This window comes from Barbatula barbatula (genome assembly GCF_947034865.1).
Source record: "Barbatula barbatula genome assembly, chromosome: 17".
Classification (NCBI taxonomy): Eukaryota; Metazoa; Chordata; class Actinopteri; order Cypriniformes; family Nemacheilidae; genus Barbatula; species Barbatula barbatula.
In genome coordinates, this window is record NC_136780.1 from 14723549 (window position 1) to 14742436 (window position 18888).

The window sequence follows — 18888 nt, forward strand, 5'->3', positions numbered from 1 at the left end:
GGACTGACCAACTGGGGTCAGAAAGAACTGGACGAGTGTCAGATGCGCTGGGATTTGCTCAGCAAAGAGGTTCAAAAAAATGTCTAGTGCTGAAATGTTCTGGGGTCCTTATATAGTTTAATCCAGATTATTTGGCCTCTACAAATACATGAATTAGACACCTCTAGACTCTGTAGATACTTCAATGAACAAAAATGAAAAATGAAAAAATAACATCTATTCCTCTGGCCCTGTTTGCAGTTGGTGAGACGTGAGGAGCGTGTGAGTGAAGGTCAGGAGAAAGTCCTGAACCTGAAGAAAGATGTGGCGGAGATGCGCGAGTGGATGATTCAAGTGGACGAGGAGTTCCTCATGAGGGACTTTGAGTACAAGAGCCCAGAAGAGCTGGATGAAGCACTTCAGGAGATGAAGGTGACGATGAATACAGCTTTGACAGCTCATGAACTGCATCGGACCACTGAACCATGCGCTCGTGATTTTTTACATTTCTCCAATAAGAATGCTTTCTCGGTTTAGCTCAGACCGCCCGACACTGCTCTTTGAAATAAGCATATTCATAAACTAGGCCTACTGTATATTGTAAGCGTGATGTGATTTTTGTCTATGTCTCTCAGAGGGCCAAAGAGGATGTGTTACAGAAGGAAGTACGGGTGAAGATTTTGAAGGACAGCATCAATGTGCTGATCAGTAAGATGCCCCCCGGTGGTCCAGACCTGAGCGATGAACTTTCAGAAGTCCTGAAGAACTACCAGAAATTGTGCGATCGCTTCAAGAGCAAGTGCCACACACTTGAGGTACCGATGTGTGCACAGACATCGCTTTTGTAGATGTGTTTCCAGACGAAACTGAATGTATAGCGACATCTAGATTTAGTCACGCATTTGTTTGGATGATGAAAGTTGGCTTTGGTGAAAACATGACATTATTGATTGTAAAGGAATTACTTACCTTTAAGCTGTCCCAGATGTATGTGACTTCGTATTGAATACCACAATGATATTGAGTGAAATTGAATCTAAAACAAACGCAACCGAGAATTAAATCAAATATGGCGACATGTCATAAAACTGCTTTTTATACAAAAAATTTAATTTGTGTTCAACTGAAGAAACAAATGCTTAAACATTTGCAATGACATGAGGACAGCTCTAGTATTCCCAGGTAGAGACATGAATATTTTGATCAAATGTTAGCGTGTACTGCGAGTGTAATGTTGGTTCATTGGTCTTCAGGAGGTGTGGTCATGCTGGATTGAGCTGCTGCAGTATCTGGACGTGGAGTCCAGCTGGTTGAAAACGCTGGAGGAAAGAAACCAGGCCACAGAGAACGTTCCAGATAACACGGAGTCTGTCAGCGAAGCTCTGGAGGTAACCGCTCACACTCTTCTACTGCTATTACATGACGGATGCGATCACACACGCTCAGATGAGACAAATAACTGGTCTCAGATAGACTCCAGTGGATAAATACATGTCGCAATAGGTGTGTTCGAGAACATTTCTGAGCATCCCATATAAGCGCTAATTTCCAACTTGGAGATACGTCCAAAACTTCAAATCTCATTGGTTCTTGTGTCAAAATGTCATATGGCAACAAGTCATCAGGGATGTGAGAACCAATGAGGTTAGAAATATCACAATACTTTTGTTTTAGTTTCAGTCTCGCCAAATGAGCGAATTCTTTCAAAAAACAGTTATTTTCAGGTGCACTGTTCCTTTAAAGGGACACTTCACCCAACAATTAAAAATTCGGGCATTTACTCGCCTTCAAGTCGTCCAAATCTGTATAAATGTGTTTGTTCTGATAAAGATATTTGGACGAATGTTTGTAACCAAACAGATCTTGCCCCCCATCTATAAAATGGTTGTTTAAAGTGCCCAGACTGTTTGCTGGCCCACATTCTTCAAAATATCTTCCTCTGTGTTCAACAGAACAAAACAATTATTGGGTGTCAATGGGGGGCGTGATCGGTTTGGATATAAGAATTCTGCCAAATATCTGAACAAAGACATTTATACAGATTTGGAACAACTGCAAGGTGATTTAAATGATGACAGAATCGACATTGTTGGGTGAAGTGTCCCTTTAAGCAATTTGTTGTTAGGTAGTTGATTTATTTACTGAATTCAGGATCACATCAGCCTTCAAACTACAGGTGCAATGTGATCACAATGTGTCTCTGAATATAGTTTAAATAATCATAAATGTTATTTATTTAGCACTTGTGATCATATTACTCAAACCACTATCAGTACCAAGTGTGGACATTGAATCATAGAGTCTGTTGTGTCTTTCTCAGTCTATGGAGTCAGTTCTCCGTCATCCAGGTGATAACAGGACTCAGATACGCGAGTTGGCTCAGACTCTCATCGACGGAGGCATTCTGGACGAACTCATCGCCGAGAAACTGGAGACTTTCAATTCCCGCTACGAGGAGCTCACTCAGCAGGTATGTGACATGGAGCAGAACTCATGTAGATTCACGTCTGACCTGACGCTCATGTGTTTGGTTGTGTGTTCAGGCTGCTGAGCGTCAGGTGTCTCTGGAGCAGCAGTTGGCCGTTCTTAGAGAGAATGAGACGGCTTTACAAACACTACAAACATCCCTCACACACCTGGACCAAACACTCACCTCATACCTCACAGATCGCATCGACGCTTTCCAGCTGCCACAAGAAGCTCAGGTAAAAACACTTCACACATCATCTCCATCATCACACGACACACATTGATAATAGTCAACTGAGTATTCAATAGACTTACTTAAATGTTAGAGATGTCTTGATCGAAAACAACTTTGCCTGACATATCTTAAAAGGTTCATATGACACGGCTAAAACGAATATTAAAGTTTTTTTTTTAGATGTAATTCAATGTGTAAACACGATTTAAGGTTAAAAAACGCTGTATTTTCCACATACCGTGCATGTTTGTGTCTCCTCTTTGCTCCGCCTCTCTGAAACGCGCAGATATTTTACAAAGATCATCGCTCTGAAAAGCGAGGCGTGCTATGATTGGCCAGTTAAATAGTGCCTAGTAATTGGTCGAATACTTCTCGTGTGACGAAAATATAACGCCTCTTACCATATTTGGAGCATCAGGTTCCAAAGCAATTGTACTGATAGGTACGCCCACCTTACTTGGGTATACATTTGGGTGGTCTTAGTCAAATCATACTACAAATTGACGTTGATTTGTGGGGATGTGGATACACGAGGCATTTCAGGCAGGTCTGGGTGAGCATTCGCTTTTAGATAGAATGCATTGTTTTTTCAGACACTCAATTTTTTTAAAACTACTTAAATATTGTAATTTGGCTCCGTAGATTGCTGCTTTAAATGTGATGTTTTGACATTCATGTGGCTTGCAGGCCATTCAAGCTGAGATCGCCGCTCATGAAGCCACGCTAGAGGATCTGAGGAAGAGGAACGTGGGTAACGTGCCTCCGTCTGCATCAGAGGGCAAACCAGTGAGGGCTGGAACCCTGCTGGACCAGTTACAGGTGAGACGCACTACTGCTACCCGCCGGATGAAAGACATGCATGTGACCTGCAGCAAACCTGTAAAAGTCCTTTATTTGATATGTTTTATTTAAACTAATTGCTGCGTTCCGCCGTCCTGTTTAGCGGAAGCTCCGTGAGATTAGTACCAAGTTCCAGCTTTTCCAGAAACCGGCTAACTTTGAGCAGAGAATGTTGGACTGCAAGAGGATTCTGGAAAGCGCTAAAGCCGAACTTCACGTGCTGGATCTGAGAGACACTCGACCAGAGGAGATCCAAGCTCACCTTGGTGGCTGCATGGTGAGGGGAACAAACAATAAAGTCAAAAACTTACTGAACTTAAACATCTCAACACTCTAACTGTCTGTCTTTTGTGTTGTTGTGAATGCAGAAACTCTATAAGATCTTGAGCGAGGTGAAACTAGAGGTGGAGACGGTGATAAAGACGGGCAGACAGATCGTACAGAAACAGCAGACAGATAATCCTAAAGGCATGGATGAGCAACTCACCACCCTAAAACTGCTCTACAATGACCTGGGAGCTCGGGTACATACATGTTTTTGCTTTAAACAGAGGTGGCGATAGAGAGGCAAAAGTTCCGGATTGCAGCTTTAATGTCATTTTAAAGTCTATGAATTGTTTGTTTTGCTAGGTGACGGAGGGAAAGCAGGATTTGGAGAAGGCTCTGTCTCTTTCACAGCGGCTGCATAAAGATACCGCCGCCCTGCAGGCCGGGATGAACCTCACTGAAACCCAGCTGAAAGAGAAACTCAACACAGGGGACATGCCCGCTGATATCGACACAGAGATCGCATGGGCGAACGTGAGTGTTCTTTTGAGAGATGATCTTTAAATTGGTATGTCATACGTTTACACATATGTGCTTCTTTGCAGGGTATTTTGAAGGAGTCCGAGCGCAAGAAGAGCGATCTGTCTGTGATTATGGAAAACAGCGCCGCCCTGCAGGCGTTAGTGGAGGGCAGCGAAGCTCAGCTAGAGGAGAAGTTATTTGAACTAAATGAAGATTGGCAACGTGTGCACACGATGATCGAGGACTGGCTCAGTGCTTTGCTGGTCAGTGCTATTTATTGTTGGATCTCTGCCTGATAAGTATTGGTTTCACAATGTGTGGTAAAGGGTGTTTCACACATTCGTATCGGACAAAAACACCTAAAAATGGAGCCAAAACCACTTTTTGCTGCTAAAATCCTAAACAAATGCTGAAACATGTTCTCTGTGTGTTTTAGAATCACAGACGTGAGGTGGAGATGTTTGATGAGAATTTGGCTCACATCAGTACGTGGCTCTATCAAACTGAGATTAGATTGGATGAGATGGAGAAGATGCCGGCTGCAGAGAGAGAGAGGATGATTAAGGTCACAACACGCACATATGCACACACACACACACTTGCATAGACACAGATGCACACTCAAACAGACACACACACACACACACACACACACACCTGCATAGACACAGATACACACGCACACACACACCTGCAAAGACACAGATACAAACTCAAACAGACACACACACCTACATAGACACAGATACAAACTCAAACAGACACACACACCTACATAGACACAGATACAAACTCAAACAGACACACACACACACACACACACACACACCTGCATAGACACAGATACACACGCACACACACACCTGCAAAGACACAGATACAAACTCAAACAGACACACACACCTACATAGACACAGATACAAACTCAAACAGACACACACACACATGCACACACACACATACACCTGCATAGACACAGATACAAACTCAAACAGACACACACACACACTTGCATAGACACAGATGCACACTCAAACACACACACACTTGCATAGACACAGATGCACACTCAAACAGACACACACACTTGGATAGACACAGATGCACACACACACACTTGCATAGACACAGATGCACACTCAAACACACACACACTTGTATAGACACAGATGCACACACACTTGCATAGACACAGATGCACACTCAAACACACACACACTTGTATAGACACAGATGCACACACACTTGCATAGACACAGATGCACACTCAAACAGACACACACACACACACACACACACTTGGATAGACACAGATGCACACACACACATACTTGCATAGACACAGATGCACACACACACACACACACACACACACATTGCATAGACAGATACACACACACTTCTATTAAAAGCTGATAGTACGGCGTGAGAAATGAGATTTAAACACAAATTTTTGAAGATTTGAAATATTCATACGCACATTAATGGCATAAACAGAGTTAAATCACAGCTTTTATCTTATCTGGCTTTTTACAAGCTAGGATGCACATGATTTTATCAGTCTGCTGAGAAATGTGTTTACAACATCCCATTATTTGATAGCGTTGTGAGATTTCCAGCTTGTTGATTGTGATATCGGACTATAAAACAAAACCGCTTTCCTCCCAGTGGATTGTGTCGCTGTTAGACGTCTGACATTGTTTATGTGTCTGTGTTAGGCCGTGTTGTGTGAGTTAGAGGGGATGAGCGTGCGTGTGGACAGCGCCCGTGATCAGGCTGTCATTCTGATGACCGGTCGAGGGCCGACCAGCAGAGAACTGGTGGAGCCCAAACTGGCCGATCTCAACCGTAACTTCCACAAGGTGGCGCAGCACATCAACTCTTCTCAGGTAAAGCACCAGTGCCAAACTTTATTCAGCTGTGTCAGTGTGTGTGTCTGGACTCAGTGTGTGTGTGTGTGTGTGTTGTTTACAGGTGTCTGCCGGGTTGGAGGTCAGACAGGAGACAGTGCCACCACAGCAGGAGGTGATAGGAGAGGCATCTGCCGCTCCGCTCTCCTCATCACCACTACAGCTGTTTGAATCTGACCTACAAGATGCTCTCAGAGCGCTGGACCAACACGACAGTACACACACACCTGATGATGAGAGGGTACACACATACACACACACAAACGCATATTTTTAAGGTTTAGTTTGATGTATAAGCTGTTTTTCTCAAAGGGACCAAAAGATATCCCCATGGAGGAAAAAAGGACACGTTTGGTCCCGATGCTTTATGGGGACATTCCATAGACTTCCATTGGTTTTATATCAGGCTTATGATATATTAGTTTTAGTGCTGTAATATCAATTCGTAGCGATTTCAAAATAAATGTTGGTGCTGAAATAATACGTGTATGTATATATAAATGCACAAGCAGATATAATAAATATTCCCATAAATGTAAATAATAAATGTATACTTAAATATAATATACATCATGTACTGTATAAATATACTACATTTAAAATATTAATAATATTTATGTTTGTGTATTTGTATAAACATGAAACTATAAACAACATACTCACATACTGTATATCATATAAATGGTAACATATCATGTAAGTAATAGTATTTAGTAATAGTAATAAGCACAAATTTGAGTATTTATTTGAGTTTAAAAATCACAAGAGTGGCCAGTAAGTTACAATCATCCAGTGATAATATAACTATTATGCCTAAAACAATTATAAAATTGAGATATTCTGTATTTTTCCAAAAGAAATGAATCACTTTAAACAGAGATTTATGTGTGTGTGTGTTGTAGTTGGATGAGGAGAAAGCTCACGTTGAGGAGGTGTTGAGGAGAGGAGAGGAGGTGCTGCTGTCGGTTTCTGATGATGACAGAAGAGAGGACATCTGCCGGAAGCTCATACTGCTACAGACACGCTACAAGGTCTTGTCAATGTTTACATACAAGCTTGGTTCACGCCATCGTTTAGCGATGTGTATGGTGTATTGTACATGGTTTTGCAGTCATGTTATACCACGTTCATGACCATGTTGCAGTTGTTTACCAGTTTGCTCACAAATTGAATCAGTAGTGAACTTACAAAAGTCCTCAAGCAACTTGCATTTATTGGCTGTTCAAAGATGACCTCTAAATGTACAAATGCTGTTAAATCGTGTGTTCCTGTACCTCAATTAGCATAACATTGGGTTGGCAGTGCAGAGGTCACGGGAACACACAATCTGCTTAAAATGTATTGTAAGTCGCTTCGGGGAAAGTGTTTGCCAGATGCATAATGTCATGTAAATGCAAAGATATAGATGTTTATTTAAAGGTGGGCGTATCCTTCTCTCTCTGTAGGGGCTGCATATCTCCAGAACGGTTGTTGAATCTACGGTCGACTCATCGTCTTCACAGGGCTCTCCTCTGGATAAGAGGAGCACGGCTCTGTCTCCGTCTGACTATCTGCTGGACATTAATAAAGTTCTGCTGGCCATGGCCGACATCGAGCTACTGCTGAACTCCTCCGAGTTGAGCGGAGGACTCTTCGAGGATTTCTCCAGTCAGGAGGACACACTCAGGGTTAGAGAGACAGACAGAGACACTCTTACACAACTGAGATCAGTATACTACAACATGCAACACTACGACATACACAACCTGTCAAACGCTAAAGGTCATTTGTGTGAAATGTTTCTCGTTTTGTTATTTAAACTTTACCTTATACCATACAGAATACTGCAGTGGTTCTCAAACGTTTTCGAGCCCTCTTTGTGTAGACAAAAATAAAGCCTTAGGCCCTGGATTACAAACCAGGATTACGCCTTGGTCAATTTAGGCTATTTAAGTCTCTTTTATTAAAATACCCTAGAAAAAACATTTCTGATGCGTATCTTGAAACAAAACAATGGCACTGACTTATGTTAAGATATGTCAGGCCAAGCCATTTTCAGTTAAGAGCTTAAAATTCATTTTAGTATGGGACTAGTTTTGAGGCTTAACTTTATAATCTAAAACTTAGAATTTTAATTAAAACAAAAATATATTTAAAAATAAGTATAATTTAAAATGGGACTCTGTCTCAATTAGATATTTGGGGGTAACCATTCCAATGGACTTGACAAATTTGTTTTCACTTAACTACCACCCCTTGAACAAAAAGATTAGGGATGACATAAGGAGATGGGATCTTCTACCTTTTTTTAACTTTGGATCACGAGTGGAATCTGTCAAGATGGTTGTCTTGCCGAAATTACTGTATCTCTTTCAGTCTCTTCCATTAGATATACCGGACCAACAATTTCAAGAGTGGGACAAGCATATTTCAAGGTTCATTTGGCAGGGACGAAGGCCAAGAATTAGATACCAGAGTTTACAATTGACAAAAATCAAGGGCGGGGTCGCTCTCCCATGCTTGAAAGACTACTATACAGCGGCTCAATTGAGGCCATTAGTATGCTGGTGCAACCCGGACTACTGTGCTAGATGGAAGGAGATTGAGAGTGCTATGTCAGAGGAATTTCCAATTCAGGCTGCAATTGGGGATAGGGACTTGTTGTACAATTTAAAAGAATTAGGAAACCCATGGATATGCTTGTCACTTAAGATATTGAGTAAAGTAATAGCTCAAAACAACTTGAAGGAGGAGGTAAAGGTCCTGAGATGGTGTGCATTTGATACCGATTTTTTGCCTAATAGATGGGACGCCAGATTTAAGAGATGGACATCGCAAGGTTTAACAGCATACAGCACATTTTTGCATAAGGGGACGATGAATAACTTTCAAAATCTGAAGAGGCAATTTGGCTTAGACAAGGACGATTTTTATAGATTCCTTCAGGTCAGGCATTATATGGACCATATGCAGAGGAGGTTTACTGGAGTAGGCTGGGATGATATTCTGGTAAAAGTGTTTATAGAGGCTTATCTGGCTGGCTCCAACCGGAAGCTCATTTCAAGAATATATAAGGGGTTACAACGAAGAAAAGTTGGTTCACGGTATATAAAGCAAAAATGGGAGCAGGAAGGAAACTTTGTTCTAAGGGAAGAAGATTGGGAGAACTTATGTGAGATACAGTGGAAAACTTCCAGTTCATCTTTATGGCGAGAGTTTTGCTGGAAAAACCTTATAAGGTTTTTCATTACCCCAGTTCAGAAGAAGCACTACTCCAGTTCCTCGGCATGTTGGAGACAATGTGGTTGCCAGGAAGCTAATCATTTTCACATTTTCTGGTCCTGTTCATTATTGATTCCATTTTGGCGGGAGGTGTATAAAGTTTTGCAAAGCATTTTTCAGATGGACATTCAATTTAAATTTGAGTCTTTATATTTAGGGGCCTTATCAACAGAAAATATTTCTTCTCATGTCAAATACTTATTTCAGATCTTAAGTGCCGCTAGTAGAAAAGCTATTACTAGAAGGTGGTTAAAAACAGGAAAACCTACCGTGGAGGAATGGTTTGACATTGTCTATGATATTTTTAAGATGGAAAGGATTACTTTTGCTTTGAGATTGCAACAGGGTGCTTTTTTGAAAAAATGGGAAAGATGGATAGCATATATCACTCCTTTACGCCCTTCATTTGTTTAAAGTGAATTTTGGTGTCTTATAATTTTTTTTTTTTTTTTTTTTTTTTTTTTAATTTTTTAAATTATTATTTTTTTTAATTTATTTACTTATTTTCTCTCTGTTTGCTTCTCCCTACTACCTCTCAGTAGAGGGCATTATAAGTTTTTGTGGTTTTTACCCCATTATGTTTGGTTTAGTTCTAGGTCAGATTTTACTATGTCTATTAATAAATATGCGTATGTAATGTAGCCTGAAGGCCTAATGGTCCCTGCTTACTTGGGTACTGTTAATCAAGCCTGTGATGCTATCCATGTTCTTATGGGCTATTAATGTACATCGGCAGAAGGCTTAATGAGAAGTTAGACTGGTATTTTCACTGATTGTAATGTATGGACCTGAAAATAAAAAATATTAAAAAAAAAAAAAAAAATATCATGCACATTTTATTAAATAAAATATTTGTTTTGTAAAGAAACAAAATTAAAGAAAAGTTTACTCAAGTGAAAAAAAAAAAAAAAAAAAAAAAAAAAAAAAAAATATTTAGTTTATACAATTGTGGAAATCAGTTCTTCTGGTTGGTGGGCTTATTTTATGAATGTTTGATAGAAAGCTAGTATAAAGTTCTAGATTAAAAGAAAATGACACAACATCTGTGGCTCCACTGGATCTATCTTGGGGCCGCCCGTAGTTTAAGAATCATTGGCATATTGGGTACATTGGTGCATTTGTTTTTCTTGTTTTACTTAGCCAGCTTGACATAGCAAATCTAAAATCAAAACATTACATTGAGATGCTTTCTCTAAAGCTTCTTACCAAAGTGAAATTTGTTATATACTGTACACATCAAAACGTTTTTGGACACTTACTCAATTATGTGTTCATATTTTTTCACATTTTAGAATATTAAAAAAACTCATCAAAATGATTAAATAAAACAGGGAACTATGGAAATGATGTTGTAACTACAAAAAATAAGTTCCCATCTATTCCTAGCTCTTATTGGCTTTACTTTCCTCAAAGCTAGTTTTGTCAAGAACTTTTTTTGTCCTCTAACAAATTAAAGACATTTAAGCATTTGTCTTTTTTTCAAGTATTTTCAACATAATGAGAAACTTTTAACTCAAGTGGCCACTTACTTTTGACAGGTAGCGTAAATTTGCCCATTAACACAAGATAAGTTTCTAAATGGTTCACGGTCCCTTACCAATAAGTAATTCAATAGAAACGGCAATTTTTCATTGAAATCAGTTGAGAAATGTAAATGGTATTGTGTTTATACATCTTATATATATATATAGATAGATATCTTTGCTCCCCCGTTCGTGTTCATTCGGCCGTCTTGCCCTCCTCAATATGGTGGCCTTGTTGACATGATTCTCCGGCTGATGTAGCATTTGTGCATGTCTTTGATCGTGACTATCGTAATTGTCATTATGATTATTTATTCAGTTAAAGGGGCAGAACTTCGTGTCCGATGGAAATAATAACCCTAAGCCAGCCCATATATTATACAGGGCGTTTTTTATCTCTCCTTCAATCTATTGTATAGTATCGTTTTTATTGTATTATTTATGTTCACGTGATGTTTACAGTGTACCGGTTTAAACTCCTGTCTGTGTTTGTAGGGTATAAAGGAGAATCTGGAGCAGTTCGGTGAGCAGGTTGAGTTGATTCATGAGCGTCAGCCCGATGTGATTGTGGAAGCTTCCAGACAAGAAATGACACAGATATCAGATTCTCTGACACAGCTGAACTCAGATTGGGATAGAGTAAACCGCATGTTCAGTCAGAGGAACGGGTGAGGATCGACGAGTCCCATCATTCCCATCTTTCTCTCCGCTCATATATTTTCGTTGTTGTATATGTCCTATGTACAGTATTTTCTTCTTCAGCTCTGTTCTGTTGATGTTGATCATCTAGATTTTGACGTGTGTGTGTCTCCAGGTGTTTCGATCAAGCCGTCGAGCAGTGGAGGCAGTTTCATTGTGACTTGAATGATCTTTCACAGTGGTTGAGCGACACTGAACAGGTGCTGGCCGACGGAACGGGACCCAACGGAGAACTGGATGTACAGCGTGCCCGTGCACAGCAACAGGTTAGACACGGGTCAGAGGTCACCGAGAGATATATAATGGGCTCTTGTCCATTCTCCAAGCTTTTGAGTAACTCCCACGCTCTTATATTTCTGTTTATTTACACATCGTTGTTGAATGCCCTGTGTGCTTGAAAAAATGATGGACAGACATAGATCCGCCTGTAAGATTTCCTACCGTACTCAGTCCGCAGTCCCCTGTTACAGTGGTATCTGTCAGATACTATGTACACAAGCACCCCCGACAAATCACTTACATCACTTTTAATGGAGTTCAGAGATGTCATCAGACAGGTGATCATTTGTTGTGCACATCAAAAAACAAGCCATTACTTCTAACATCAGAAAAGCAAGCGTTCATGCAGAAACACAGTTGTTATCATAATTATCTCGGTTTGTTTGATAAGACAATTTTCCCTGCATTTAACTTCAAACTCAAAAGATGAATGTGTTCATCAGACCCAGGGTTCGGCCAGGCTGAAAGCTTTCCAGAGGTTTGCTTTTGTGTTTAATTGTCTTCTGATGTTAGCGCTGTGTGTATGTGTGTGTAGTGTCTGAATGAGGGAGAGAAATTGTTCTAAAGTACAAATTAAGGTCGAACTCATTTGCTGGTCTCATTTGCATATGAAGAGACGTGGGGACTCGCTGTCTTTCAACTTAGTGTGTTAGACACACTCACAGGTCAACTGTCCATTAACCCCCCGGTGTGTGTGTGTGTAGGATCTGGAGGAGGGTTTGGCGTCTCATCAGTCTGTTGTGGCGATGTTGAGACGCTCTGGACAGCACATCATCGGCCAGTTGTCGTCACCTGACAGCTTGTTACTTCAGGAGAAACTGGACGCTTTGAGACATCGCTGGATAAATGTCCAGAGACAAGTGTCTGACCGCCAGCGCAGGTCACCATGACAACAACACACCCACTGCAATTTATAAAATAACCTGTAAAGAGCATTGCCTTAAATAACCTTCAGGGGATGTTGGATAAAGATTCTCTATTGGTTAAAATCTTCGAACAACATTCTGGGAACCGAAAATCTAGAGAAAACGTTCCCAGGATTCTCTTACGACGTTCTTATTTGGTTCTCAACAGGGAAAACGTTACAGGAACGTTCTGTGTTGGCTGGGATAGTAAATACAAAAGCATTCTTAACGGCTGTTGTTTTGCTCGCGTAGGTTGATGTGTGGAGATCCAGATGTGATGGAGGTGATTCAGAGGACCGCTGGTTTGGCTCAGTGGCTGGAACAGACGGAGGTTGCCGTGGCGACGTTGCCTGTGTCTGCCACTGACACGAGCCTCAAGGAGCTCAAGGTTTGACAAGCATGACACAGACCACCGCATGTTAGTGTTGGGGAAACTGCTTTGAATATGCTTGCCATGATATAAGATAAATAAAGTCACACTATTATAAAATAAAAGGAATGGTTTGTGCTCATTGCAAACACCTCACACTTGATCTGTCCGCGTATCTCAGGCTGTGACGGAGGAGATGAATGTTCAGAATGAGACTTTATCCTGGCTGAATAAGAGCGGCTCTCACATCCTGTCTAACTCCAGTCTGACCGCTCACGACCGAGACGCTCATGTCAATAAACTACGCCAGATAAACATCAGCTGGAGTCAAGTATGCTCGTCTGTCTCTCTGCCTGTCTGTCTGATCCTCCGTCTCCCTGCCTGTCTGTCTCTTTCTTTTTCCTCTGGATATTTAGACAGATAAGATGGACAAACAGACAGTTTTCTGTTCGTCTTTTGGTCTGTCTTTCTTTTTGTTTATCTGGCTGCCCTTGTGATACAAATTTAATGGTGGAAATTTCAATGCACATACAATTTCATCAAGTAAAATAGAAATTCACCTAAAGCATTTTACACGGAAAGAACTTATCATCTGTAGTCAGAGTTGACAGCCGCTTCATGAGAATATCAGGATGAAAACAAGTGTGTCGTTGTGTGTGTCTATAGGTGAGCCGTGAATTGCTTGATAAGGTGCGTGAGGCGGAGGGCCGTCTGCAAGGACACACACAGGTCCAGGACGAGAGCAGACTGATGTCACACGGTCATTTCCAGGAGCGCATGTGCAGGCTGAGTGACTGGGTGTACATCACCATTCAGTCCCTAAGCGACGTCACACCTACTGAGAGACAGGTCGGTCCTTAACTTTGTAGAGTTGGGTTTAAAGAAATATTTCATAATTTATGAAGATTCAGTGCGATTTATCAGTCTGAATGCTTTTGTTTTACACAATGAAAGTAGATCGTGATCTTTAATGTGATTCTCTGAACAAGAACCATGCTATGTTTTCGTGTGTGTGTGTAGGTTCTGGAAGGGTCCATGCGAGAGCAGAAGAGAGAGCTTGAGGAGCTGTTGTCTTACTCTATTGAGCTCCAGAGGAAACAGCTGCTTTCACCACAGGAAAAGGTTTCATTTGCTCAACAACCAGTTTGCATCCGTGTTGTCCATTTTACGTTTTTATCTGAATGCTTGCGTGCCCTTTTAATCAAATCTAAAGAACGGCTGTCAAGATGCTGTTTAGAGGAATTCTAGTCTTTGAAGAGCTATGCTGGTGACCTGTTTTATTCTTAAACGTTTGCTTTAAGGTCACTGGTACTGTGAAGGACGCAGCCATGACCACACGTACTTGAAACGTGTTTTGTGTGTGTGTGCAGGTTCAAATTGAAAAGCTAGCTACAGATTGGAAAGCTCTGGACGTCAATTTGAAGGAGACGCCAACACAGCCTCTGTCGCCGTGGACACAACAGGTCACCCAGCAACATTTCACAGGTGTGTGCAGGTTAAACAGACACTCTGAGACATACACACTTCCTCGTGCTGTCTAGAAGGAGGTGGTAAACATGCCTTGTTGTGCCCGTGCCACAGCGAACGTACCGTCTGCAGTTCACATGGTCAGCCTGATGAGCGAGGAGCGTCATCACAGCCCGGAGCTGGTGGGTCCGACTGATCTCAACCAGACAGCTACAGAGCTGGCAGACTGGCTTCTCCTCATCCACCAGATGCTCAAATCCAACATCGTCACGGTGGGAGACAAAGACGAGATCCACACCACCATAAGCCGCCTACAGGTCAGAAAGCGTGCGGAGTCCGTCAGAGTGATGAAAGCGGATGTGTTTGTGCCATTGAGTGGCTAATGGTACTAGATTAACAAAGTCCTGTGAGCCTGACAGAATGGCTCTGTTGAGCTACATGCAGGACTGAGGGTCACAAAAACAAAAGTCCATTACCTCGAGTGATTAATACAAGTTGACATTCACCCCAATTCAGTTTCTGTGTTTGGAATAATTAATGACTAAATGATGAAACAGACAAACTTTGATAGCCATTGAATGGAAAAGACGTGTGTGGTGTTGGGGATTAATCAACCAGAAAAAGGGCTCTTAGATTTTGGAAGGATAATAATGTTAATATAATTCCCATTTCCCCTGTTTATTTAATATTTGCCGTTTGTGTGCAGGTGACTAAAGGCGATCTGGAGCAGAGACATCCTCAGCTGGAGGACATCATCACTCTGGCTCAGAACATCAAGAACAAAACCTCCAACCTTGATGTGCGAACCTCCATTTCTGAGAAATGTGAGCATGTTCATCATCATCGTCATCATCATTATTCTGGGATAGTTGACCCAAAAATAAAAACTCTGTCATATTTTACTATATAAATTCCTTTTGTTTCCGTTGAACACAAAAGCAGATATTTTAAAGAATGTGGGAAACTATTGACTACCCTAGTGGGTTTTTTTCTCTACTATTGTAGTCAATAGCACTTTAAAAAAGGAATTAGTCACAGTTACTAGTTACTTCTCACAAATTGTAATTGAGTTAGTAACTGAGTTAAATCATCGTAAAAGTAACTAACTACAGGGAATGTAACTATTCCGTTACCTTTTAAGAAATGTTCAAATATGTCGAATAACTTGGATGCCCCAATAATAAATATCTTAAATTAATCAAATGGAAACTAAATAGTATAAAACATTGTACACTTATCTACACTATTTTAATGTTGCTGCGGGTCAATATGTATCAATATATTATTATTTTAAATGTTGAAAATATTATCATTGCTATACTGGAACAATAAAACACCATAGAATAGTTTTTTTACTTTTTATTGCACAGACCGCAACTGGTTAACAAATAAGTCAAAATAAATGATGCTTCGAAAGACATCACAACTGCTAGACATACTGTACTTATTTGTCGTAGTTTCCTACAAAAGTAAACAGTTTACTAACGAGAAGTGCATACTTTATAGTGCATTTTAGGAGATGAAATATTTAATTACTCGCAATCCATTTAAAAAGACAAATGCTGCGTACCAATCCGCATACTATCCGTCCTAGATAGTATTCGAATGTAGAATAGTATGACCCAAATCGTAGTGTGTTGAAAGGAGTATTCCAAAGATTCCCAGGTTGTCCACTACTTCCGGTATAAATTCGAAGTGCAAAATGATGCACACTGTAACGGCTGATATTACCCACAACTCATCGCGAGTAGGCGGAGTTTAGTGACCCTCCACTGCATTAATAAATGATACAACTGATGCGTCACTAAATTAACAAATGTAAGAATACATCCACATTACACACAAAATAATGAATGAATAAATACCGTAATGAAAAGAACAGCTGTATTTTGATGTATGTGACAGTTATTAGCCACAATGTTGTCTAGGTGACCATGTCCATTTCTGCCTTCTGTTAGTATGTTCCAGTACGTGCATATTGTTTTGCTACACACTAAAATGTATATACTTTCACATTAAAAAACAGTACATACTTTTGGTTCACAGTATAAGTAAGCGAATTGGGACACATGTGCTCTTCTACACATTGCCATGACATAAAGGTAGAAAGTAAACAATCGCACGCACAGGCTTTAGAACATGGATGTATACGTTCTAAGCATGTGGGTGGATAGGCAGCATTTGGAAAACACTTGAAAATGGCTTGACGCTAATGTGGTCGAAGACCGTTTTCATATGGAAACTTAGAAGACCTTGGTGTACTGTTCGGAAACGGTGTTGTCACGTGGGAAACAATAATTTGTTGTATTACTCGTTTTGAAAAAACTAACACCGTTATCCCCGTCACTGGTCAATAGTGCCCAAGAACCCCTTGGTTACAAACCTTCTTCAAAATATCTTCTTTTGCGTTCATCACAAAAATAAACGTATACAGGTTTGGAACAACTTGAGAGCGAGTTAATGATGACAGAATTTTCATTTGTGGGTGAACTGTTCCTTTAAGGCCGATTTACATCACTAACAAGAACTACAGTAAATTAGCATCCACACCAAACAGAGTCTTTTATATACAAATAGATTTTGATTGGCTGTCAATATCTGGAAAGACAAAACACTGGAAGTGATCCCAACAATATTGTTCTTGTGTATTGTTATTGTTATAGATGTTTTGTGGACGGTTCTATATGCTAAAATGTAGAAATTTGCCCTTATAGTTTTCCTTTAGTTCTTGGTCTGAACTCGGTTTTTATCTTTGCCTTAATATTGGTTTTATTTTTAATCTTAGCTTAAATACTGGTATTGTTCTTGGTCAATTTATTGTAGTCTGAGTTTTAGCCTTCATTTAATTATAGGCTTAAGTTAACATTGCTCTTACTCTTGCATGATTCTATAGGTTTTACCGTCTTTTATCATTATTGCTTGAGAGACCCTAGTGAGATCAAGGGTAAAGCCATGACACCTGTGCTACATAAACAGGATTGTATGTATGCTATTTGTTCTAGTTGTCTTTGGCCACCGTCTTAAGGTCTTTGCACTCAATGTGCAATGGCCTTTAGTCTTTATTCTGAATTGTATCTGCATTACATGAATCTATTCCCAATTACTGTCCCTTTAGATTATTTATATTTCGTGTATTATTCCAATTATGTTATTCAGTTCAATTGTTGTCAGTACCAGCGCTCTGATAAATAGACAATTTCAAATTCCATTTTATTTTTGTAAACTGTGAACAACATGTTTACGGGGAGAGGAACCGTTTCAATGAATGAGGGCGTGGACGGCATCTCTTTTGAGGGAAAGTGAAATTCATTCATTTTTCCTGCTGTGTGTTCAGTGGAGAAGGTCCGCAGCCAATGGGACAGCACACAGAACGGCATGGAGGCGCGGCTTCAGGAGCTCGATCGTATTATCGGCCACAGCGACCAATGGGAGGAGCTGAGACGAAAGGCAAAGGCTCTAATTGGTCAAAGCGAGATGCGTTTGCATAACTTGCAGCAGTTGAGCAGAGAGCCGCTCACGAAACAGATCAGCGACAACAAGGTGAGACCTATGACCTCTGAATGACCCAAGATCACTTACGCACATGAATTTCTCTCACTTGTGTTTGCATTGATCGCTGTAAATAATTTGAGAATGTTATAGTATTTTTGTCTTGAAAAAATCCTGTGTTGTTTTTGCATACAATTGTGTTCAATTTTTCACAATGAAACATGCTTTCGTCATTTTAAATTGCTATATAGGTGTAATTTATTTTAATTTTATTTCTAGGTTTCATTTAGTTTTTAATTATTTCCATTTAAATCATTTTTGTGCTGTAACTATATTATTATTTGATTATTGCCGAGACAACATTTCCAGTTTTGGATGATGAAAATGAGTGCAGGATGCCTGCTGTCAGTGTGGACGACACGTGCACTATTGAAACTGACCTGTAGGGGGTGCTAGAGTCATAATTTCATTCACTTACTGTTTGGTTACATATTTCTGTTGTACAGAATACGAGGAGATTTGGTCATGGGAATATGTTCTATCATCAGTTTTAGAATTGATTTGTCTTGATTGCTTTTGTTAAATTCACAGCAGTTTCCACCCCTAAATCCAGGCTCACTTTAAAATGCCTTCTGTGACACATAACACCGGACACTTTTACCTGAAGTGACTC

At 40.3% G+C, this 18888-nt stretch overlaps 1 protein-coding gene across 5 annotated transcripts in view; it reads left to right on the forward strand.

Moving 5' to 3' along the window:
* Nucleotides 1-6: 6 nt before the first annotated feature.
* The window catches only part of LOC306906988 (utrophin-like), a gene marked incomplete at its 3' end in the record, with an annotated part of 107437 nt that continues 88555 nt past the window's right edge, over nucleotides 7-18888 (forward strand). For all 5 annotated transcript variants that reach the window (XM_079478780.1, XM_079478782.1, XM_079478781.1 and 2 more), the window contains exons 1-27: nucleotides 7-69; nucleotides 241-411; nucleotides 615-794; nucleotides 1233-1367; nucleotides 2300-2449; nucleotides 2523-2684; nucleotides 3371-3502; nucleotides 3627-3800; nucleotides 3892-4047; nucleotides 4154-4324; nucleotides 4396-4575; nucleotides 4749-4877; nucleotides 6031-6201; nucleotides 6287-6463; nucleotides 7125-7253; nucleotides 7668-7889; nucleotides 11502-11674; nucleotides 11821-11971; nucleotides 12689-12864; nucleotides 13142-13277; nucleotides 13441-13590; nucleotides 13926-14108; nucleotides 14280-14381; nucleotides 14630-14744; nucleotides 14841-15043; nucleotides 15433-15550; nucleotides 18061-18266. In XM_079478780.1, the coding sequence (XP_079334906.1) occupies nucleotides 43-69; nucleotides 241-411; nucleotides 615-794; nucleotides 1233-1367; nucleotides 2300-2449; nucleotides 2523-2684; nucleotides 3371-3502; nucleotides 3627-3800; nucleotides 3892-4047; nucleotides 4154-4324; nucleotides 4396-4575; nucleotides 4749-4877; nucleotides 6031-6201; nucleotides 6287-6463; nucleotides 7125-7253; nucleotides 7668-7889; nucleotides 11502-11674; nucleotides 11821-11971; nucleotides 12689-12864; nucleotides 13142-13277; nucleotides 13441-13590; nucleotides 13926-14108; nucleotides 14280-14381; nucleotides 14630-14744; nucleotides 14841-15043; nucleotides 15433-15550; nucleotides 18061-18266 (4179 nt within the window). In that variant the 5' untranslated portion in view covers nucleotides 7-42. The remainder of the gene's footprint in view (nucleotides 70-240; nucleotides 412-614; nucleotides 795-1232; nucleotides 1368-2299; nucleotides 2450-2522; nucleotides 2685-3370; nucleotides 3503-3626; nucleotides 3801-3891; nucleotides 4048-4153; nucleotides 4325-4395; nucleotides 4576-4748; nucleotides 4878-6030; nucleotides 6202-6286; nucleotides 6464-7124; nucleotides 7254-7667; nucleotides 7890-11501; nucleotides 11675-11820; nucleotides 11972-12688; nucleotides 12865-13141; nucleotides 13278-13440; nucleotides 13591-13925; nucleotides 14109-14279; nucleotides 14382-14629; nucleotides 14745-14840; nucleotides 15044-15432; nucleotides 15551-18060; nucleotides 18267-18888) is intronic.